The 24,233-nt window shown below is 42.5% G+C and overlaps 1 protein-coding gene across 7 annotated transcripts in view; it reads left to right on the top strand.

The window, feature by feature from the left end:
* The first annotated feature begins 1,870 nt into the window (after positions 1 to 1,870).
* Positions 1,871 to 24,233, top strand: part of TCERG1 (transcription elongation regulator 1) — a 50,321-nt gene continuing 27,958 nt past the window's right edge. For 3 of the 7 annotated variants that reach the window (XM_058677705.1, XM_058677703.1, XM_058677702.1), the window contains exons 1-8: positions 1,872 to 2,010; positions 7,967 to 8,192; positions 10,660 to 10,812; positions 11,788 to 12,217; positions 16,477 to 16,719; positions 21,579 to 21,641; positions 22,738 to 22,938; positions 23,515 to 23,627. In XM_058677705.1, coding sequence (XP_058533688.1) covers positions 1,952 to 2,010; positions 7,967 to 8,192; positions 10,660 to 10,812; positions 11,788 to 12,217; positions 16,477 to 16,719; positions 21,579 to 21,641; positions 22,738 to 22,938; positions 23,515 to 23,627 — 1,488 coding nt within the window. In that variant the 5' untranslated portion in view covers positions 1,872 to 1,951. Of the gene's footprint in view, positions 2,011 to 7,966; positions 8,193 to 10,659; positions 10,813 to 11,787; positions 12,218 to 16,476; positions 16,720 to 21,578; positions 21,642 to 22,737; positions 22,939 to 23,514; positions 23,628 to 24,233 lie in introns of all 7 variants that reach the window. The other 4 variants (XM_058677707.1, XM_058677706.1, XM_058677704.1 and 1 more) reach the window with 3 other exon arrangements.

Raw genomic sequence — 24,233 nt, 5'->3', positions numbered from 1 at the left:
GGAGGATCTTCCATCCAATGATTCACTCCCCAAGTGACCACAACGGCTGGTGCTGCGCCGATCTGAAGTTAGGAGCCAGAAACTTCCTCCAGGTCTCCCACGTGGTTGCAGGGTCTCAAGGCTTTGGGCCGTCCTCCACTGCTTTCCCAGACCACAAGCAGGGAGCTGGATGGGAAGTAGGGCTTCCGGGAGTAGAACCGGCGCCCATATGGGATCCCAGCGTGTTCAAGGTGAGGACTTTAGGCCACCGCACTGGGCCCTATTGAAGACTAACGTAAGGTGCTGGTGCAGTGGCCTAAGAAGCTAAACTTCCACCTACAATACTGGCATCCCATATGGGTGCTGGTTTGAGTTCTGGCTACTTGATGTCTGATCCAGCTTCCTGCTGTGGCTTGGGAAAGCGGCAGAGGCTGGCCCGGGGACTTGAGCCCCTGTATCCACGTTGGGGACTTAGAAGTTCTTGGCTTCAGATCAGTCTAGCTTTCACCGTGTGGCCATTTAGGGAGTGAACCAGCAGATGAAAGACCTGTCTCTCTTGAACTGCCTTTCTAATAGAAGTAATTTTTTTTTTTTTTAAGAGGAAAGGTAACTGAAAAAAAAATTAAAACTCAATAAAAAAAGTTTGTTTTTTGATCTGGAACAGTGACAGAAAGTGGGTGAGCCAGAACCGCATTACACTGGCTGTCTCCCTAAATGGCTACAATGGCTGGGGCTGGGCCAGGTCACAGCCAGCGGTGCAGAAATCACTGGGGGCTCCCTCGTGCCAGGTCACTGAGCCATCGTCCCCTGCTGCTCCAGGTGCATTCGCAGAAGCTGGAGTGGAAATGCAGCCGCTTGGCCTTCGACAGGCACAGTGATACGGGATGGGGGAACTGCAAATGACAGCTTAACTTGCTGTGTCACACTGTAGTACCACGGTGTTTTATTTTTTTTCTTAGATAATGCATGGGAAGTACTGGTCTATACGGTTGAGTACAATTTATTACTTATATTTTGAATTTTTTAAAAAAAGATTTATTTATTTTTTATTACAAAGTCAGACATACAGAGAGGAGAAGAGACAGAGAGAAAGATCCTCCGTCCGATGATTCACTCCCCAAGTGAGCACAACGGCCGGTGCTGTGCCGATCTGGAGCCAGGAGCCAGGAGCCAGGAACCGCCTCCGGGTCTCCCACACAGGTGCAGGGTCCCAAGGTTTTGGGCCATACTCCACTGCTTTCCCAAGCCACAAGCAGGGAACTGGATGGGAAGTGCAGCTGCCGGGATTAGAACTGGCGCCCATATGGGATCCCGGCGTGTTCAGGGCAAGGATTTTAGCTGCTAGCCCACAATGCCGGGCCCTATATTTTGAACTTTTATAACACTCATCAAACTCAATTCATTATTTAGTATAATTTAGAAAGTGTTGTAATTCGAAGACATTATTTAATAAATTGGACCTAGAATGGTGACTGAAGACTCCAATTACCGTAAAAAGGGGAAAACAGCTCCTTGCACATCACGTCTAGGACTGGTTTAGGCGCGACCCAATCGCTTTTAACTGGCTCACCCGTCGACACGCGCCCGGGTGGAGCGTCTAGTGGCCAACATGGCTCCCCCATTGGCTCTCCTGGAAGCCGGCAGCCACGTGGCCCCTCAGGCCGGGAGGGCCGTGGGAGGACCCAGGGCCGCTCACCGCCAGAGGGCGCCCGGGGGTCCTCAGCGCCAAAGTCACATTTCCCATAAAGCCTCCGAGCGACCAATCTCCGGACTGTCTCCATACCGCTTTCAAAGTCGGCGGGCCGTTTGCCCAATAGTAAGGCAGATACGCCTCCACCTCGAGGACTGATAGAAAGCTGCTCCAATCATCTCGGAGGCTTTCGCTAGCTCCGCCTCTCCCGCCCTAGATTGACGATCTTTCCGACCAATAGGGGGCGTCGGGTCGGCGGGTGGAGGAACGCGGCCCTCTGTAATGGCGGAGCGCGGCGGGGACGGGGGGGACGGTGAGCGATTCAACCCGGGGGAGCTGAGGTAAGGGGCGCTGCCCTGTCGCACATCATGGCGCGCTGGACTCCCGGCGATCAGGCCGGCTCGCGGAGATCCGGAGCGGACGGTGGGCCCGCGGAGCATGGGGCTGCCCGGGGGCCGGGACCGCATGGGGCTAGAGAAGGGGGAAGGGAAGAGGGCTTGAATGAGAGCGCCGGGCCGGGGCTGTGCCGCGGCCTCCGGTGCGCTCTCGGGGTGCTCCCCGGGCCTTTGGCGGGGTCCCCCGGGCCGGGGCGGCCTGCAGGCCGGGCCCCGCCGTGACCGCGTGCCGTCTGGGCCTCGGCCGCCGAGCCCCCAGCCCGGCCCCACCGCCGGCCCGCTCTCCTGCTCCGCATCCCTCGGCTGTGCGGGGACCCCTGGGCAGGGGTCTCCTCCGGCCTGCCTTCTCCACGCCCTCCGGGGCGCCCCCCCCGGTTGTCCTCTGATCTCGTCCCCCGCTCCTGGCTCGTGTCCTCAACCTGGCTGTTTCGGTCTTTCTCCCTCCCGATCCCGTAGCTGTGACTAACAAAAGCTTGCCGGGGGGATGTGAGGCGCTGACGTGGTGCCGGGGGACCCCTTTGCGGGTGAGGGACTGTTTCCTTTCGTCCGCGGAGCCTGCCCCCCACGGCTGCAGGAGTTGCGGGCCTGGCGTGGTAGGCCACACTGACCAGCTCTCTGCGGTGAAGTTACTCGCCCATCTTGCAGGCGAGGAAAGCGAGCCTGGGACAGGTGGAGTCGGTGGGGTGAACCGGGGACGGAAATCTGTGTGTGCCCCCACCCCGTCTCGAACCTCAAATGCTTGCGGAGTTTGTAAGTCCAGTTTAATAAGAAAAATAACGATTGGGAAGAAACCTTTTGTTTGTAGGTGGTTTTTGGAAGGACGGGGAAGAGGTTCTATGCTTCGTGCATATTTGTGTGTGTATATATATTATGTACATGTATGTGTAATATACGTAGTATCCCTATGTAACATATATGTTAAACGATGTGATTATTAACATATATGTGTGTATATATACAAACACACATTTTTTTCCCCCTGGATGGGAAAAGTATTGTTTGAGACATTTAGCTCACATTCTGAATTGGGCCCTTGTCATCATTTAAAAATGAAAAAGAGCAGTGCATTTCATGGGGACTCTTATATTGTCTATTGCTTAACTGACTGTCTAAATAAGGAAATGGGATACCGTGAGTCAGAGTTTTAGAAAAAAATAATGTCTTTGAGATTCTGAAATGTCACACGCAGAAATTGCTCCCGGGGCAGGACTGCCTTGCCGCCTTCTTTCAGAGCTGGTCCTGACTCCGCGGTCCCAAGTGCACACTCAGTCATGAGTGGACACAGTGGATTGTGGCTGTCTTGTAGTGACAGGGATGGAAGATGGAAAGTTTGATTACTACTTGGCCAGTCTCAGGTGGGAACTATTAGGTAACATTATTTTGTATTTCTTATATTCAGCTGTGCAGTCCGTAGCTTTTTAAAACTTCATTTGTAATCTGAATATTGCAGAACTGATGCGCGTAGGACCTTTGATGAGGTGTTCTGTCGTGGGTTGGAAATTGCTCGGCAGAGCGTGTTGTAGAGCCCTCTAGGTTGTGTTTATCGCGAGTGATGAGAATTGAGCCCTCCATTGTTCTCTGATGTCAGAAGCTAGTGTTCGGTTTTTGTATCTATCTGCTGCGTGTGTTTCGGGATGTGGCTAATGGAATGTTGTGCGGTAAGTACATGAAGTCAGGAGACTTGGAGGTGATGGTTTGCTTGCTGGCCTGACAGCACATGCGCATGTGGTTGTTGTAGACCTGGTGCCCACAGTAGATCCTGAACCAGACCCTGAGGCCTTTGTTTCCATTCTGTTTAACATGGATCTAAATGTGAACTAAGCCAACCGCATGGGCTGAGAGAGCACTCTCAGGTCTCCTCACTTGGTTCGTGGACTCAGCCTCTCCTGTCTGAATAACATCTTTGCGTCCTTGCCCTTCCTGTGAAGTATTTGCCGTCTTGTCTTTACCCCTGAGGAGACGGCATAGCTGCATAGAGATGGCGTCTGTGTTTCCATGGTGTGTTTGTGAAACCTGGTGGCCTTTGTTTCCCACCCATCCCTTTATGGCTGAGGTTCATCGAAGTGGATGTGTGTGTGACACGCGTGTGTCCACGTGTGTGCACGTGCGCGGCTTCCATCTGGTGGCTGGTTCACAGCTTGATCTATATCTCTCACTTGGGTGCTAGGGACCCAGCTACCTGAGCCATCACTACTGCCTGCCAAGGTCTCCGTGAGCAGGAAGCTGTATGGGGAGCAGAACCTGGACCTGGACACTCAGATCTAGGTTGTGAATGTTCACATTGGCCTATCTATTTGTTTAGATCTTTAGGGTCTGTGGTATCCCATTCATACTTAAGACTTTACATTTTCTTGCCTATAAAATAGTAAGAATTGCCCTAGTGTTAACCGCTGACCAGCTGCCTTAAGTAGGTTGCTTCTCTGTGCTGTAGTGTGCTCTGTAAAATGGTACCAAACACCTCTCATCCCTCATTGGTTAGTGTGTGGATTGGGGGTTAGTGCGGTGATGTCCGTGTAACCTGGCCTGGCATACACATAGTACCCAGTGTTCACTGTCCTTGTTGAGACAGGAAAGACGGTGCAGCACAGTATACTAAAGGGAATCCTGTACTAGTGAGTAAAGAAAAGTGAAAGTGAGAGGTTTGTTTTTAGCCTTTCTCTCCTTGCTCCAGTTGGGTAATGAGCGAAGGACTGGGAGAGGCTGCTTGGGGGGCCATTTGAACTGAGGCTGAATTAAAGGAGTCATGCAAAGAGCTGGGGAACAAGCCAGGCAGAGGGTTCCTGTGCAAAGAAAGGCTTCCGAGTAGTAAACTTCAAAAGTTTCTGATGGTCAGAAAGACGAAAGGGAAAGGGCCGGATTGGATGGGTTCTGGTAACCTCTCCTTGGCAGTGCAGTGATGGGTAATGCTCTTCATAATACTAATACCACCTGCTGTCTGAATGTTGTAGTAACAGTAATAATAGCTAATATAGATTGTGCTTAAGGGTCCAGCAGTTTTTTATGTGCTTGATTGGGTCATTTACCTCTCATTGTAGGATCTGGTGATGGAACTAATCACATGTTCTGTACTCAACTGACATTGAACATGGCAACTTTTGTTATCTGAAGGAGGAGATTGTGTGACTTATCTTCAGTTTAGTGAGATGTATATTAATGACAAAAATGCCATCTTCCCTCCTGACCCTTCTACCAAAGACTGGCTGAGTTATCTGGAGGGCAGAGTTGGAGGATGTTAGACTGAACACCCATGGACCATCTACAGGTGGCTGCAGCTGCTGGGACTAGGCCAGGCTGCCCCTAGGAGCCAAGAACTCCCTGTGGGTCTCCTGTGTGGGTAGCAGGGACCGTCCCCTGCTGTCTTCCCAGGCACATTAGCAGGGAGCTGGATGGGAAATGGAATAGCCTCCGAATGGGCGCAGGTGCCTGTGTTGGATGCTGGCATATCAGGTGACAGTTGAACCATCTGTGGGACAGCTCCCAAATTCCTTTTTGACAGGAAAAATGCTCTGCTGGGTTTGCTGAGGATTGGAAAGAGTGTTAAAGTAGGTACTGGATCCTACCCTAAATGTTGATATCATCTTGTTCAAAGTATGAATTAGCTTTTATTTTTTATTACCAGCTCATTTACCTCTGATATGTAACTAGTATGACAGAGCCCTGATGGGACTTTCTTTTGATTCTAGAAAAATAAATGCTTCACTTAAGCTATGACCAGGAACTATGAAATTCAAAGGAAAAAAATTACTGTAGATTTGGGAAAAAAAATAGGCAGACTGGAAGAAAATCTAAAATTAAGGGATGTTATTCGCTCAACGCTGAAACAAGTGTCTTGGCTAAAATTTTTTTTTTTTTTGGCTAAATTTATTTTGAGGGAGTGCATGTAATTTGCAAAAGAGCTGATGATTTCGTTGTATTGTATTCCATATTCCTTTTTTTTTTTTTTACAAATACTACCTTTAACTCGTTTTCTGACCTTTGGAGTGTAGGATTGTTTGCAGATCTACCAACATACTTGATAGCTGTTTGCAGTGCTAGTGTTCTGCAGTGCAAATTCATTATTGAATGCGTGTGTATTTTAGAGTTGAGCTATGAAGTGGAAAATGTGGAGGAATGAAGGTTAATTACAGGCAGAGTATGGAAGAACATAAAGCGGTTGAAGCCACCTGAGGAGGAGTGACTATAAAGATGATTATTGTCAAATATACATGAAGACGGTAGTTGTTAATGCTTTTGAGCATAGAAATGTCCATTTCAGGTGTGATGTAGATTTATGGCAGCTGTTGGGAAGAGCATGGTGGGGGCACCTGGACTGGCAGGTTGTCCTCAGATCCTACGTGCCCTGTCTATAACGTGCCGTGGGTGCACGGGCACCTGTGTGCTGGTTGGCTCCTGAGCAAGCATTTAGTAAGCCCTCCTGTGCTGGGGATCTGGGAGAAAACAGTTTCTACTCTGAAGGAGCTTAACGTGGCACTGGGACTTTAAGTGACCAAAGTCCTGGTTTTACCAGGGAGCCAGCTGTTTGGCCTTGGGTGTGTCAGTTAACTTTTGAGCATCTTGGTTCCTCATCTGTAAGCTGAGATGTTAATAATAGTATCAGTCTTCTAGGGTTTTCATGATTATTAAGTGACGATGTTTGGGAACTTGCTGTCTGACATATAGAAAGTACCTGCAAGGGCTAAGGGCTAATAAATGTGCTTAGAGGAAGAGATAATACCATCCTATGTGCTGTTGTTTAAATGCACAAGAAAGGTTTTTCCTTTAAATGGAGAATGCTAGTTATTATTTAAAATAGCCCTCTCATTAAAAAATTTGCATCAAGAAGTCATTTCAGACTTTAAAAAACCTGCAGAAATTTGGTCACTCTGAGCTGTTTGAGGGTAAGGTGTATCTGTATGGTCCTTTGCCCCTATTTCCAAGAGTAGAGATACTTTTTTTTTTTTAAGATTTATTTATTTTTATTGCAAAGTCACATATACAAAGAGAGAGATGCAGAGAGGAAGATCTTCCATCCATTGGTTCACTCCCCAAGTGGCTGCAATGGTTGGAGCTGTGAGCTGATCAGGAGCCAGGAGCTTCTTCCAGGTCTCCCACATGGTTGCAGGGTCCCAAGGCTTTGGGCCATTCTTGACTGCTTTCCCAGACCACAGGCAGGGAGCTGGATGGGAAGTGTGGCTGCCGGGATTAGAACTGGCACCCGTATGGGATCCTGGTGTGTGCGAGGCGAGGACTTTAGCCACTAGTCTACCACGCTGGGCTTGAGATACTCTTAGTTAGCTACAATTCAGTTGTCAACTTGATAAATTTAAAATGACAGTAGTTTGCTTTGTTGCTAGTTGATGCAGTAATACCCTTTATAGCGCTTTTCCCCCCTTTTAGTATAGAATCCGTTGCTGTGTTACTCGAACCTCCTTTAATCTGGAACATTTCTACAGCCTACCTTTTTGTTTTGTATAGGTAACATGGACATTTCTAAAGAATACAGCCTGCCTCATTTTGTATTTATGTAACATTTCCTGATGATTACAGTAAAGTTAATTTTTTGGGTAGAGTAGGTGACGTTTTCCTCCAAGTCATTTGTTTATCTCTCTTTATTTAGATAATACAAATTTCGATCATTTGGTCAAGGTATTTCCCAATTTTCTTCCTGCAGCGTTCCGCTCCTCCTGTGCCCCTTTGCAGCCGCACACAGCATGTGGAGGCGTTGCGAGCCCTCCAGGTTTCCCTTTGGGTTCAACAGTTATTGCTTATTCTTAAGGATTTTTCCTGTGATGGTTTTAAAATGGTTTTTCAGCTCTTGGATTGAAGTAGGTTTTAACTTTGATAAAATTAGAGATTAGCATCTTTTTTTTTTTTTTTTTTGTAACTTCAAGAAATAAAAATGGATTTGTTGCTTTCCCACCAGGATGGCTCAACAACAGGCCTTGAGGTTCCGAGGCCCAGCTCCCCCACCAAGCGCAGTGATGCGAGGCCCACCGCCTCTCATGCGACCTCCCCCACCGTTTGGTATGATGCGAGGCCCTCCTCCACCGCCTCGGCCCCCGTTTGGACGACCTCCTTTCGATCCCAATATGCCACCAATGCCCCCGCCAGGAGGAATTCCGCCACCTATGGGCCCTCCACATCTCCAGGTAAAGAACATAGAGGTTGCAACCATTTCTTTGTTGATATCAGTATTGATACTACATAAGGGTTTTGCTCTAACAACTTGGCATTTTTATTATTTATGTTTATTGGAGATTTAATTGAAAGAGTGACAGAAAAAAAGAGATCTTTATCCACTGCCACAGTCCCCAAGTAGATGCAGTAGCCAGGACCGGGCCAGGCCCATTAGGACTCCATCTTTGCCTCCTGTGTGGGTGATGAGGGCCCAGGTACCTGCACATTCACTGCTGCTTTCCCACATGCATTTTCAGAAAGCTAAATCTGAGACGGAGCAGCTGTGACTTGAACCAACACTTGGATTTGTGATTCTGGTGTTATGGCCACCTTAATCTGCTGTGCTGCAGCTGCTGGCCCCACCGTCATGTATTGCTAAATGGTTTTAATCTGTAAGAAAGTGGGAGCCAAAGAGAACAGCAGTGTATTGGCCTGTTGTTCCAGAAGTATGGTATTAGCACAGATGTTCAGAACAGATACATACAGAGAGAGGTAGTGAAAGTATACAGTTACATGTAAATATTTCTAGCATAGAATGTGGAAAGTGCAGCAGCAAAACACAATTTGTAAGCTCAGTTCTGAATTTTTATCTCTCATTTGCAAAAAAATAAACTTGCTGTTATAGGAAAAGATTTTTTGTCATATTTGAAAGGCAGAGTTAGGGAACGGTACGACTGCCTCCATCCACTAGTTCACTTCCCCGATGGCCCCAACACCTGTGGCTGTACCAGGCTGAAGCATCTTCCTGGCCTTCCACCTGAGTGGCAGGAGCCCGCATGCTTGAGTCATCTTTTGGTGCTTTCCAGAAGCACTTTTGCAGGGAGCTGGTTTGGAAGTGGAACATCCGGGACTCAAACGGGCACTTAGAGGATGCCAGTGTAGCTGGCCGCAGCTGTGCCTGCAGTGCCATGGTGCTCTTGGTGGAGAATGGTGTGACTGTGTTAAATCTAAGTGAATTTCAGTGCAGGTTGCCCAGGAAATATTTAGGATAGATATTTTATATAACATCTAAGTATGATGCTTGAAAAGACACTACACTGAACCCAATATAAATTGAGTTATGGGAAGAGAAATATTTTTAGGGAAATCATATTATATAGTTTAACTTCATTACTCAGGTTACATTGTTTTGGATAATTGCATTTTAACATTACAGATTATAAAGGAAATCATTAATCCTTCAGAATCTGTTTTTTTTTTTTTAAAGATTTATTCATTTTATTACAGCCAGATATACACAGAGGAGGAGAGACAGATAGGAAGCTCTTCCGTCCGATGTTTCACTCCCCAAGTGAGCCGCAACGGGCTGGTACGCGCTGATCCGAAGCTGGGAACCAGGAACCTCCTCCGGGTCTCCCACGCGGGTGCAGTGTCCCAATGCATTGGGCCGTCCTCGACTGCTTTCCCAGGCCACAAGCAGGGAGCTGGATGGGAAGTGGAGCTGCCGGGATTAGAACTGGCGCCCACATGGGATCCCAGGGCTTTCAAGGCGAGGACTTTAGCCGCTAGGCCACGCTGCCGGGCCCCAGAATCTGGTTTTAAAGTGTTGGCCCAATATTCACTGTATTTTTAATTTTGAAACTCATCTTTATCTGCAGTGAAAACCTTTTCTTGAAGAGTCTTTATATTTAAGAGATTGAGTATGTGTGTTGAAAGGGGCTGCTTTTCTGCTCTAGTGAGGGATAGCGGTTGCAGGTAAATTGTTTGCTTTGGAATTTTATGTTTTTTTCAGAAGTTCTTAGAATGACAGTGAAGGTTTTGTCACAGATCATGTTAAAATAGTAATGGCTCCGGGGAGGTTTAAGTTGTAGTGTATATTGAATTGAATTCTAAATTATAATTTAGCCTTGAGAAGTACAATGGGCAATTATTTTACTATGTCTTTAAAATATCAATTAAAATTTGATGTCTTTGAACAAGCATTATTGTAACCATATTGTTAAAAATAGGATCTGAATGTTTTTTAGCTAATAAGGTGTTTTGTTATAGGCAGAGAGAGAGAGCACAGGGTTACCTGTATGTGACTTTTCTTGTTTAGTGATTGCCATTCTGTAAAAAAGAATTTCTCTTGTGATTGATACCTGTTGTGATTTATGAAGTCATTGGTATGCCTGATGTTAAAATATGTTCTGAGAATTTTTTTTAAAAAGTAACCAAGTTAGCAGTATATGAAAAATTTGGATTAAAAAAGCAGAATTTATATGTAGTGACATTAAGTCAGAATTGACTGCCTCTCCTGTTAATATTTTGATGTATGTGTTTCTGGTCTGTTTAGTGATTTTTCGCATTAAAAACTTCTAAATCGACAAGTAAATGTATTTGAATAGACTATAAAAGTAAGTTTTCTTATGGTGATTTACTGTGGAATAGAACTCGGTAATAATTTGAAGAAACTAGAGTTGCTAATTACAGTGGATATTAACTGTTGTGAATCCACAGAGACCACCTTTCATGCCTCCCCCCCTGGGAACCATGCCTCCTCCTCCGGGCATGATGTTCCCGCCAGGAATGCCTCCTGTGACTGCCCCTGGTACTCCAGCACTGCCGCCTACCGAGGAGATATGGGTTGAAAACAAAACTCCAGATGGAAAGGTAAATTAAAAAGCATTTTAAGTTGTGTTTGTAGACAAAGGAGTAAATGTAGAATCTGGTAGATTGAGATCGAAGACCGTATCCTTGTCCATGAAGAAATTGCCTCAGTGAGGCAGGGTGTGGTTTAGAGCCTCTAGGAAGGCCACCTGGATTGGATGTCTGTCTGCACGAGACAAGTGGTTTCCTCAAGTGCCAACCTAGCTTTGCCTGTGATGTTGAAAGCTTGTCATTTACGTGTCGCAGGTCCTCAAGGCCACCCCCACCCAGGTTTGGTAATTTGACTAGCAGGAAATCGTACCAAGGGCTTATTACTGTGAAAAATCTTTAAAAAAACTTGCAAAGGGAAAGGGCCTGGGACCCAATCTCAAGGAGGCCAGGCCAAGGTTTGTAAGAACGCTGTGCTGTTGGAATCCCATGAGGTGTGCCTGGTTCCTCCAGTCTGGAGTGAACAATGGTGACTCGTGTGTACTCTTGTCTGCCCAGGGAGCTCAACAGGTCTCAGAGGTCACAGGGCTTTCTCTGGGGGACTGGCCACAGAGGTGGCATCTCTGCATAGCTTCTACCACAAACCCTTTTCCAGGAGGAAAGACTGTTTTCAGCAGGAATTGCATTGTTTGCATAGGTTTAGGTGCAGGGAGCCATTCTTTTGAATGTGGGCACAATGGTAACCCTTCTGAAATTGAAGTGTTCAGACCCCAGCCAGCAGGCGAGTCTTTTTAAGGGTAGCACACTCAGTCTGGCTGTATTAGCTTTCTGCATGAAATTCAGCATTTGTTTTCTTTCTTATTTATGTTAAAATAGGCTCACTATAGAAACCAGGAGGCTGGATTACTTATGATCCCATAATAAATGAATGATCTGTTTTTATATACTTTTTGTAAGCTTGAAATACCTTTTAAGGGTAAAGCTTAGTTGCATTACTGTTTTTAACAGTAGGCAGAATCTCTGATATCAGTGTTTTTGCTTCCTTTGTAGGTTTATTATTATAATGCTCGGACGCGTGAATCTGCATGGACCAAGCCAGATGGAGTTAAGGTTATTCAGCAGTCAGAATTGACACCTATGCTTGCAGCCCAGGCACAGGTTCAAGCTCAGGCGCAGGCCCAGGCCCAGGCACAGGCTCAGGCCCAGGCACAGGCTCAGGCCCAGGCTCAGGCCCAGGCCCAGGCACAAGCACAGGCACAGGCCCAGGCCCAGGCCCAGGCCCAGGCCCAGGCCCAGGCGCAGGCCCAGGCGCAGGCGCAGGCTCAGGCGCAGGCCCAAGTGCAAGCACAGGCAGTAGGAGCTTCCACCCCTGCAACCAGTAGCCCAGCACCTGCAGTGTCCACTTCAACGTCGTCATCCACCCCGTCCTCCACCACTTCTACCACAACAACCGCCACTTCAGTTGCACAGACAGTATCAAGTGAGTACCAGCAAGTCTGTGTATTCATTTAGGGGCTAGAGAAGTAAGCCAGGAGCTGCTCTCCAAGATGAACTGAATGTTTCTGATACTATCCTTGATGTTATTTAGTTTAACATTTTTGATGTTAAAACTTTTGTTTCAAAGAGAAACCAAAATTTATGTTAGTAAAAAAAAATTATTTGCTTAGTTGCAGTTCATGAAATTTAACTGGCTCAGTGTAGAGTTAGCTATCCGTCATGGCTAGCACTGATGAGGACTCTGGGAATTGTAAAGTCAGTGTAAGTTTGGCTGCCTTGCAGAGTTTCTGATTTTCCTAATTGCGGCAAGAGTACTACATGTCAAGCCATTAGAGAATAGAGTGTAAAATGAGATAGAAATGAAAGAGGCAAGGATTCAAGGAGCAGTGGGCTGACTGTTGAATGTTCAAGTTGATCATGAAGAATGTGAAGTAAAACTTGAATATAATCAGGAGTGAGGAAAGGGTTTTTCAGGTAGGAGCAGCATGAGCAAAGGTCAGGTATTGATAAGTGCAGGTTACAGGATTGTTAGGAAACAGTTGGCCAATACACTTTTGGTAAGAATGCAACAAGCTATGAAGGGTTTTAAGAATCCAATGGATGACACAGGAACTAAGGGTCCTGTGTTGGTGCAGGTTAGGGGAGTTCCCTGGTGCTAGTTGTGGTGGTATTGTAGTCAAGATCACTTGGGGCTTTGTTGCTAACCTTTGTGAGGTAGTGGACCCTAGAATGGAATGCAGGCAGGTGGAATGAGCCCATGGAATAGCAGTACGCAGAGAGCAAAACAGATTTTCAGGTGTATAGTTGTGGTGACCCAAAGGCTAGATTTTTGTAAAAAGGTGAGATTTGAGGGCTGAAGAATGGGATAGATCAGAGATTGTCACAACTATCCATTCTTATTCTACCCCTTTAAAAAAAAAAAAACTTCTTTCTTTTGTAAAGGGATGCTACTACTTTAAAATTTGAGAGAACTTGGGCCAAAAACTATTGAAATAATGATGTCATTAATTTTGTTTGACACGATATTATGCTGAAGATAGTGTAATTATCCTTCAAGAATGAGTGTAGTTTGTGTTGTTTAGTTACCTGGAGAAGAGGTAAAGGAATTTTGTTTTTTCAAAGTTGTGTGTCCCTTTGACCTGCTCCCCCTTTGGGGACTGAGGGAATTATTATTATATTTATTATTATTAATTATTAAAGTTTTCTTTATTTTACTTGGGAGAGAGGATGAGACAGAAAGAGATCTTCCATCTGCTCATTCCCTTCCCAAATTGCTGCAATGGCCAGGGATGGGCTGGTCCAAAGCTGGGAGCCAGGAGCTTCGTCTGTGTCTCCCAGGCAGGTGTAGGGGCCCGTTCTCCACTGCTTTCCCACATGAGAGCATCCTCCTGCTGCTTTAGCAGGGAGCTGAATCATAAGCAGAGCAGCTGGGGTGTGAACCCCTGCCATTATGGGATGCTGGCACCACAGGTAGAGGAGGATTAACTGGCTGTGCCACTACACTGGCCCCAGGAATTATTTGTGTGCAAAACTAATGTATGTGAGAGAAATTTAATCATAGTGTATTCAGATTTGGACTTTAATGATTTAATAAAGAAGAAATAAGATGTAAGGTGCAGATGATATAGAGACAGTTTTTAAAGACTCTACTAAACTTTTTTTTCAGAGATGTTGAGGGAATATAAACTAAAAGGGAAAATGTAAAAGTACTTAGCAAGTTTGTTTTTGTAGCTGAGTTTTCATATGGAAATGTAGCGGTCGTAGTAGCTAGCTGGTTGAAGATCTTTACCTTTTTATAGACTGATTCCAGAACCTTTGTGGCAGTGCAGAAGATGGGTTCCTGTGGTGGTGACAGTGGAGGGCTAATAAAAGCAGTGTAGTCCTGTATGAAGCTCTGTATGTGTAACTTAACTGTGTTACTCTGCCTTTGTGGGAAGGAGAATCAGTATTCGCTCTTGTCTTAAGGGAGGGGGGCATACAAAGATGGCGACTACCCGTGTACATTCAGCTTCTGTGTCAGGGAAGTCTGCCAGCCCATTACCAACTATTCTCTGACAAATCCTGTTTGCCAGTTTTTGCCCTGTCCTGCAGTGTTTGGGAGGCTTTTATTCCAAAAAAACAGGTAGCACATTATTTTCTTTTTATTGCTTTTAAACAGGAGTTTTGATGTTGTCTTTCTGAATATGCCTGATGTTTTTATTTCACTTGATTTAGTATATCATGATGTGCTGTCATTCCATAGTCTTATATTTTTCCCTCTGTTTTATATATAATCAGTTGTCTTTTTGAAAAAAAAAAAAATCCACTGAGGCTGGATTAGTGTGTTTGGGGTCTCATGCCTTACTAGTTTAGCAGATGATGTATCAGTGAGGTCTTAGGTCCCCTGCTTGGTCCAGCTTCTCACCCAGTTCTTTAGGACTTTCCCATTTCCTGCTCATGCTGATTCACGGCCGATAGTCAAGTCGAGCTGATCCTGTGTTGCAAAGGAAGAGGGATGGGATGAGTGAATGCTTTCTGCTGCCTCTTGGTCCTTCCCAACTGAGCTTTGATGTTCTTCTAAACCAGTACATTTTCCAGACTGCAGTACTTTCCTAGTTTTACTAAGTAGCTAAAAACTATTATACTATTTTTTAAAGGTCTGTGAGCTTAGTATAGACTGTAACAAAAAAAGAATTTGTATTTTAATCTATTTTGTGCAGATTTGTACAAACTAATGAAATCTACTTCTTAGCAAAATTGGCAAGACCAATTAGATGTGTTTTCAGCCATTATGGTAGATTATACTGCTAACTGATGAATGTATGGGACTGGGCAAATGTTGCATGAAATATGTATTTTTCCCACTGTTATAAAATTATATTAATATGATACTGTACCCTAAGGCTAGGTCTATGCTAGACCAACAATTCATTCCTGGGCCCTGAAGATACTTGTTTGGCCCTGCTGTCTATTTAGCCAAGGTGAGTTCCTCCTTAACAAGTATGAAATTGCTCACACCTTCCCAGCCTAAGTGAGTTTTTCATTTTTAAAGCTGAAAAAAGATGCACAGTCTGTTGTCAGTTGCATTGTTGGGTGGTTTTTATTAAACTGTGTTTTTGCAAAATTCACAGAAAGATTGGGAAAATGTTGTTTAGCTTCACTTAATTTGATAAATTCGTTCTCTGATACAGGTGGAATGTGGGGCTTTAACTTTTCTTTACATCAAGAAAAACCTGACCTATGTGTGATCAGTTTATCACCAAAATGAATTGTGTTTTGTAATTAGGTTATGAATGAACAAGTTAAACAATTTTTGTAAAATGTGAAACTGAAGTTTTAAGAAGTATGGAAAATGGATCTTATTTATTTAGGTCACCTTATTTTAAGTATTACTGGAGATGGAATGTGTATTGTGAATAATTATAAGTTTGAAGTACAGATTTGAATTTCACATTCTAGTTGTACAATGGAAACTTGATTTTTTTTTTTTTTTAAGAATCCTAGGGAAATCTGAGGTTTTTTTTTTTTTTGCTCCATTTATTTGTATCTAATCAGTCGTTAGTTATATGCAGTAGTATTAAAGTTGCTTTTCCTACCTCTGTTCTTCCTTTATTTCCTGTGCATCTGCCCAGTTAATTAATCAAAGAACACTGATGATTATTCTTCCATGCAAAAAACTTCTGTCTGTCCATCTTGTGTTTATGAAGTTACACAAACAAAAGAGTGCATTCTTTTAAGAAATTTAAACTCTAATGAAAAATCTAGTAAAAAAAAAACCTGAGTGATGTAGTCAGAGGTGGATGTATATTTGTGTGTATTCTTCTAGATCATTTTCTGTGCATTGACCCAAGTCTCCTCTTCCCTGTTCAGCAGTGTAGACACACTGCCTTAGCCATCTCTTCAACACTGCTAGCTTCTGCCTCTGGCCTACCTGTTAGAAAGTGTAGTGTTTCACTAGTTGGCGGCTTGCTTTCAATTTTCTGAACAATTCCTCATTCTCTCCTCTTTTTCTTTTACTCATACTTCCCTGACTACTTGTTTGTTTTCTCCTTGTTTTCCCATTCTCCTTGTTCAAATCGTAACCTTCCAAGGTTCATCATCTCAGAATAAACTTTTCTGAGTAACTTTTCAAGCTTTTTAAAGACAGACCTTTTGACAAATTTCTTATGGTGCATGGAGTGGGCCCTTAATGTTTCCTGAGTGAGTGACTATGCTGCAGTGGTCTATGAAGGAGTGATATGTGTCTGTTTTATCTTTTATCAGCACCCACAACACAAGATCAGACCCCAAGTTCTGCTGTGTCAGTTGCCACGCCTACAGTTAGTGTTTCAGCTCCTGCTCCCACAGCCACACCTGTGCACACGGTTCCCCAGCCGCACCCCCAGGCGTTACCTCCTGCCGTTCCTCACTCAGTACCTCAGCCAGCAGCAGCAATACCTGCTTTCCCACCAGTCATGGTACCTCCGTTTCGTGTGCCCCTTCCTGGCATGCCAATTCCACTTCCAGGTAAATCAACAGATTATAATAATCTTTTCGACTATGTTTCCATATTGTCACTTAGTTTGTTCTCATGTGTCTGTTGCGTTTGAAACTTGCCTTGAATCTCACTTGTTTGAAAGGTTTTTGAAAGATTCATGGCGAATTGCAATATTTTCTCTTCAGTTTTGGTAAATGTCCTTTTTTTGTTGTTGTTTACATGTCTTAAAATTAGAGCCACATTGAAAGCTACACTTACTTTGGATATTGGCCTGGATGAATTAAAAATGATCATCTTTTCCTGTAAATATGTTCTAAATGCAGTAACTTTAAGGGATTGAGTCTGAAGTTGAGAGATCAAATCATAGGAGCTAACACAAATTGAATGATTTATCTACAGTGCACTGTTGTAAAAACTTTACTGTTTTAATCTTCACAACCATTTTCTGAGGTAGGTACATAGACAGGTTAAATTACTTGCCCAAGATTATATAACTAATGAGTGATGGTTTGGGGATTTGATCTTGTGTATTCCGGATGCAGATACCTAGCTGATACTTGGCGTTATAAACTGTTACACTGGAGAGAAAATAGAGTGACTTAACTGCTGGAAAAAAAAATTCTTGTAAAACAGCTATCACCAAGTTCCCTTGTAACAGTAGTGAAGTAGAGTGTCACATGCATTACTTGAAAGCTTAAATTGTTGTAGCAAATTTGTGTATTTTAATATCTAATTAGAAGTGACTAAAGTTACAGAGAGAAAAGGTTGTGGAGTAGAATTCTTCCTGTGGGGATTAAACAGTGATAATATCTGGGCATCCTCATTGGAGTGCAAATGGTATTAGCAGACACGTTTGTCTGATCTTTAGTGTCTGGTCCACGCTCCGTGTGCTATACTTGTCAACCCTGATGTTTTAGGTAATTTAGAAAATTCATGTAGCAAGGGTGGAATGAGCTTAGGCCTCCGTGTCTCACGTCCCCCAGAGTTGTTGCCATTGGTTTTGTTGTGCTAGTTTCTATTTAAGGGCTGGGTTGTGGTGACAGCCATTTCTCAGACTCACACACATTCTATTCACTATTGCTCTCGTTTTCCTTTGTGACTAATTTGGAAAAGATGCTTTCAGGTACTATTCATTGGCAATAAGGAAACCAAGGTCTTCAAGAATTAATATTTTTTTTTTGTTTTTGATTTGATATAAAAACTTTTTACACATTGTCAAAATAGTCTGATAATTCAGTGGGCAGTGCATGCTATAAAACATTCTGAAATAAGAAAACGAAATATTTTCTCCATTATTGGTTTCTTCTGAATGTAGCTTTTGTAGGAAACTAAGTGACAGAGTGTAGCTTGGAATTTTGTCCTGACTTGTGGGTTTTGTCTGATTTAGGATAAGGACAGTGTTAAGACCAGATCTTGGATTCTAACTGATTTGAAGGAGCTGGGGTTGCTAATTTTGTGAAGACCGAGTAGTAGGATGATGATGCTGTTGACATGCTGAAAGGTTCTCACCAGATCAGTAAGCACACGCTCTGGAGGAGGGACCAGCCTTGTGGTGTTGGATAAAACTGCTGCTGCAGTGCTGGCATCCCATCTGGGGCCAGTTCGACAACCCAACCGCTCTGCTTCCCTCTAGCTCCTTGGCAATGTCCCTGGCAAAGCAACAGAGCAAGACTCAAGTCCTAGGGCCCTACACCCTTGCGAGAGACCTGAAATAAGCTCCTGGCTTCAGGCCTGACCCAGCTGTGCTGGTGGTGGCCATTTGGAGAGCTAACCAGTGGATGGTTTCATACAACTTAATCTAAGAGAAGGGAGGGGAGATACAGACTAGCAGTATTCGTTTCTGTAGAAAATAGAACTTTGTCATAGTAAAATGTACAGGACACAGCTGCTTTTTTTTTTTCAAGGTTTTGCTTTTTTTTTTTTTTTTTTTTCTCCCTGAAAGGCAAATAGAGACAAAGGACTTCAAGAACTTCCATTTGTTGATTCGTTTTCCAGTCACCTGTCATGTTTAGGGCCAGACTGAGGCCAAAATTGTGAACTGAGAACTCAATACAAGTTGCCCCCAAAGTGGCTAACAGGAACCCTGATTCTTAGCTGCCTCTGTGCCATCCAGGGTCTGCATTAGGAGGAAGTTGGAGTCAGGAGCGGGGAAGTTGAACCCTGACCCAACACTATGATAATGGATGTGAGTGTCACAACACAAGGCCCAATGCCAGCCTTTTATGACTGCATTTCATGTATGGTTTCCCTTGACACTTGCCCTTTTGATAAAAAGTTTACGCTGAATGGCACTGATTATTTGGGTCACCAAAATGAAGTGGTCCTTGTGAAGTTTAGAAGCAATAGGCGTTCAGTAAATGGCAGCTGCTGATAGCATTTCTTAGGTTAATTGTTAGAGAATTTGAATTACATAGTTTGGAAGGTTTTTCCAAAATGCCAAATGGAGTGGGTGTTAGTGTCTTACAGAAAGTGATTTTTTAAATATATTATGGCATTTATTTTTTATGTTAATTCAGTCATACAACATTTTTAGTAAACACAAGACAATAAAGACTTTTTTTTCTTCTCCCAAATATCTGTTTGCTTTTATGTGTGTTGAGCTACCCCTTTATTATTTCTAGTTATGCAGTAGAGTGTAGAATTTGTCATGTGTCTTGAAACTTTTTAAATTCTGTTTAACATAGTGTTTCTGGGCTTTATTGAGGGTGGTGAAGGAAAGGATCATCAAACAAGATGAAAGAGTAGAAAGATGAGGTAAAATAAAAGGATTGAGAGGGCAGGGAGTTAGACTAGCATTATAGGGTTTTTGCTTCTAAAACCATGAAGTCTTAGATGAAATACATTTAAGAAACCTGTTGTTAGTAATGTCGAAATTACCCAAAATGCTAAGTGGGGTTTTAAATTTCTTAGTAGCATAATTTGAGGGTAGAATTGTAGGGAAACTTAACAGCTGCTGCTTCTTTTTTAAAAGGTTGAAATGATGTGTGATTATACTGTATTAATGAGACACATCAATGATGATACTTTCTGAAAGAAACCTGACACGTAAGAAATGTATGTGACTTCTTTTAAAAAAAATTTTGTTGGAAAAGCAGATTTACAGAAAGAAGGCAAGACAAAGATCTTCTATCCACTGGTTTACTCCCCAAAGACCACCACAGCTGGAGCTGAGTCAATCTGAAGACAGGAGTTTCCTCTGGGTCTCCCACATGGATGTAGGGTCCTAAGGACTGGAGCCATCCTGTGCTGCCTTCTCAGGCCATAAGCAGGGAGCTGGATGGGAAGTGGAACAGTCAGGACACAAATTAATACCTAGTTGAAATATTGGCACTTGGAAGTGGAGGATTAGCCAATTGAGGCAACCCACTGGCTCTTATATGTGACTTTTTGCCATGGTCTGTGTCTGGTAGTCAGTTAGAAAAGTGTGTTGACTAAGTCGATTTTTAACAAAGCAGTTAAGTCTACATTGGTGGATTTGGGTTTCTTCTGTTTAAGTTATATAGTTAGTGTCACTCAGAAGAATAGTTGTGGAGAACAATCTTTGAGTTTCATGTTCAAGTATTCTAAGAATTGGATTTCTAGTGCTGTTTCGATAAATTTGGTAGTCCTGTAGGTGGCAGTATTTGTATTAATTTAAATATACTGCATGCTGTATGAATGAAATCTTTTCATTGCTTGCTTTCAACATTAGGCAGAATAAAACTATACATGTAACTTAGCAGATTTTTAAGATCCATTGTAATATCCTTTATGTAAAGTAGCAATCATGGAATTAAAGGATCTTGTCAAAGTGGTAGGGTTTTTTTGTGTGTGTGTGTGGAGATAAAGTGGTTCATATCCAGGGCTTAATGTTAAATTCCAGTCTAAATTGGAAGAAATTTATTTTTCTGGCATTCAATGCAAAAAATAGTTGTTATTTTTAACTTTTTTGGGTCCCAAGCTAGGTTAGTGTTTTTTAGCTGAATTAAATGAAATCGAAGTTATTTTTTTGTATACATTTCTTGAACCTTTTCCTTTTTGTAGAAAAAAATTGAAATTCATTTTCAATTTTGAATTTCTTAGTCATTTTTCTAGCTTTGCTTTTTTCCCCTTATTTATCTTCACTGTAATGCACCACGATGAATCTTCATTCTTCTAAGAACTGTATGTAACTTCCATCCTTGAATATATGTCGTTAGCCAGCTTAGATGATAGAGTTCTGTGGCCGCAGCTGAAGTCGTCACTGACAATATGGGAGAGGCTGGGTATTCCTTAAATGCTCCTTCCTGCCTCCACTGTGTTCAGTCTTCTGGGATTCCATGGAACAGAGCGGCACAGCGTGGGTATCCTGGCATTAGTTACATAATCCTCTCCTTCGTCTTTGCGCTTTCTTAGCGAGAATATTTATGGTAGGATATTTAGAGCGGTTTCATAACCTGCTTTCCCTCTCGCTCTCCCATGTGTTAGTCTGTTGCATTCCTTCATACTTCTGTGCTCCTGTGTGCAGGGTCACCGTGGCAGTAGTGTAGAGCAAGTGTCTGTCAGCATCATGCTGCATCTTGTTTGGTGTCTGAGCAAAGGCAGCGTGGATTGATGTCCCGTGGGAGAAGGTCCCATGTGAGGATATGTCACGTTTGTAGTGAAGGAGCTTTCTTTTGTTGAGTTTAAAACACTGAGACACCTTCAGATGTTATCAGATGGTAGGTAATTGTTCCAATTTAGTTAGTGTTGTTGGACTTGACACCACTTCCCACAAAATGTCACATATAAAGGAATTTTATTCCATTCTTGGTCTTTTTCATTGGAGGTCACATTCTCAATTGTAGTGGTAAATTATCGCCCTGAATCCCAGTGGTAGCTGACATACAATGGCAGCTTTCCAACGTATGCTTGCTTATCCATTTTACAGGTGTAGCAATGATGCAAATAGTCAGCTGCCCGTATGTAAAGACAGTCGCTACCACCAAGACCGGTAATTTTTAAAACCATCTTAGTTTGTTTTGTCTGTAAGTTGGCATGGTAGTGAATGTTGTTGTTTCTCCTTTTATTTATTTATTTTTTTGCCCAAGTGAGTGGATTTTTTTATATTTTTCTTTTTAATGAGCAGTATATATACAGTTGTCATATTTGGCCAACACTTGATTTTCCCAATTGCCTGTAGTATTAGCCTCTTTGTTTCACAAAAGCAAACAAGGTCAGATCACTTTATATCTTGATTTGTGTAATAAGTGTTAACAATTTCATTCTCATATTCATAGCATTTAATTTTATTTTTGATGTGTTTTTAAGTTAAATATAAAAAAATCATTTCCATGTGTTCAGTGATGTGATGACGCTTGCATGCTAGTGAATATATGTGTGTGAATATTTGTGTGTACAATATATATTGGCATTTTAAAGTTACTCAAGCAAAGTAAAAAGCTAGAAAGTAAATTCTGGTTTAGGATTTCACAGTTTCGTTTCAATTTTGAATATCCTTAGTTTAATAATTTGTTTATTTAGTATCAGCTTATTTGGCTGTCTTGTAAAATGTGTAAATGTCTGATCTTCTGAAAGCTGAAGGTAGCTTTTGCTTAGGACAGGAATAGACAGCTCACACTGATAGCTATCTTTAGTCATTTTGATTTGGTAATCCCAGTCATTTATTTTAAAGTAAGAAATTTTGCATCTTTTTAAGCATATTAGGGCTGCAGACTAATTTTGCCTTAGGCAATATGCTCCACAAATATAATTTGTGATTTCACTAGAATTTGAGAAATTCTAAAAATATATTTCTGATCATAGAGAATGATTTTTATCAAGACCTCATCATGAGTAAGACCCAAATGTGTCAATATTTTTCAGGTACTTCTTGGGTTGAATTTCTGCATCTGATTGAATTTAACCATTAGAACTTACAAAAAAAAAAACCAGGGTCATAGAATCAAGTAGTATTTAAAATCTCTTTTTTATATGATTTTTTGTTCCATTGATTCATTTATTAATATTTGGTAAGATTTAGCTCTTAGAGTGTAATTGTATATTGTAATTAAATACTTGGGTCTAATTTTCCCTCACTCTTTCTGTAGGTGTATTGCCTGGAATGGCCCCTCCCATTGTGCCTATGATACATCCTCAAGTTGCTATCGCAGCTTCTCCTGCTGCCTTAGCTGGAGCAGCAGCAGTTTCTGAATGGACTGAATATAAAACAGCGGATGGGAAAACCTATTATTATAACAACAGAACGTTAGAATCAACCTGGGAAAAACCACAAGAACTAAAGGAAAAAGGTATTGTTTTAACAATTTGGGACACGTTTTAGTCAGTGGAATCCTTTCAGGATGTCTGATTTTTTTTTTTAAGCATATTTGAGGGTCTTTCTAATAACATTGTTATGGGATTATTTATGCCACTAAGTTGGAATTTATTTAAAAAACAAGTTCTGTTTGGACACTTGTCATTGTTGTTTCGAGCAGTTAAGACACGTACTTTTTTTGCTCCTGTTAAAAATTGCATAATTTAGGAAGGAATGTATGTTTTGTGAGGAAAAAATTTATGTCACCATCCTTATATCTTTCTAAAAACCTTTTTTTTTTCCTTTTCATCACAATGAATGATTACTACAAATGATGTCTGAATGACCTCAGAGATGCTATGACCCCCTCATCAGTCAGTTTCCTGATTGGTAGAGCAAGATACTTGAAGTTGAACATCACATTATATACAAGCCAATGATATTACAAGGAAGGACATTTTATTTTTGTGTTTAATAACTAGAAATAGAATATCTTAACTGCTTAGTCTCTGGAGTTCTCTCAAAAATCGTATCAAAACCTGTAAGTAACACGGTCTTTTCTTTTTAATAGAAAAGTTGGAGGAGAAGATCAAAGAGCCGATTAAAGAACCCTCGGAAGAACCTCTGCCGATGGAGACAGAGGAGGAGGATGCGAAAGAAGAGCCTATGAAAGAGATGAAGGAGGTGAGAGCCCGCGGCCCCAGGAGTTCTTTGATATATTAGAAATAGTTGCTATAAGATTGATCTCTGAAGTCTCAGAGTTCTGGTTTCTAACTCGATGTTTTCTTTGAACATTTCATTGACTTACTTGTAACACTAACCTGAGGCCTGCAGGAAGAAGGGGTCTTAGGCCAGAGCTTAGACTGTCTCTGTTTCTTGACATGTTAAGGTCATAAGTGCGACCTTGTGTTTGGGGGATGCTGGGGATATTTTTATTTGTCTCTTTCTTTGCGTGGAATAATGCCTTTATAAATTAGGACTTTTGCCTTTTGGAGCGTCCATTTCTCACTTGGGGCCTGATGATATTCCATGTTTTCAATGTTAGGAAAGTTTTAGCACATGATTGGTGAGCCTTTAAGATTAGATCGGCTGCTGCTGCTGGCTTCTGCTGCGGTAGAGTGCAGCTCTTTCTGGTGTGCCAAGGAGTTGAAACTTTGAGAAATTCTAACTAAGTTTCACCTTCCTCATTCTGACAGGCAGATCCAGTGTTGGTTGCACTGGGAGGTGTTTGCGGTGATGCTTAAAACTGATTGTGTGTCTGTTCTTAATTAAGTGTGAATAATGCCATTT

This window comes from Ochotona princeps, chromosome 19 (genome assembly GCF_030435755.1).
Source record: "Ochotona princeps isolate mOchPri1 chromosome 19, mOchPri1.hap1, whole genome shotgun sequence".
Taxonomy (NCBI): domain Eukaryota; kingdom Metazoa; phylum Chordata; class Mammalia; order Lagomorpha; family Ochotonidae; genus Ochotona; species Ochotona princeps.
The sequence above is the reverse complement of the archived record's forward strand: the minus strand, read 5'-3'. Positions and strand labels throughout refer to the sequence as shown.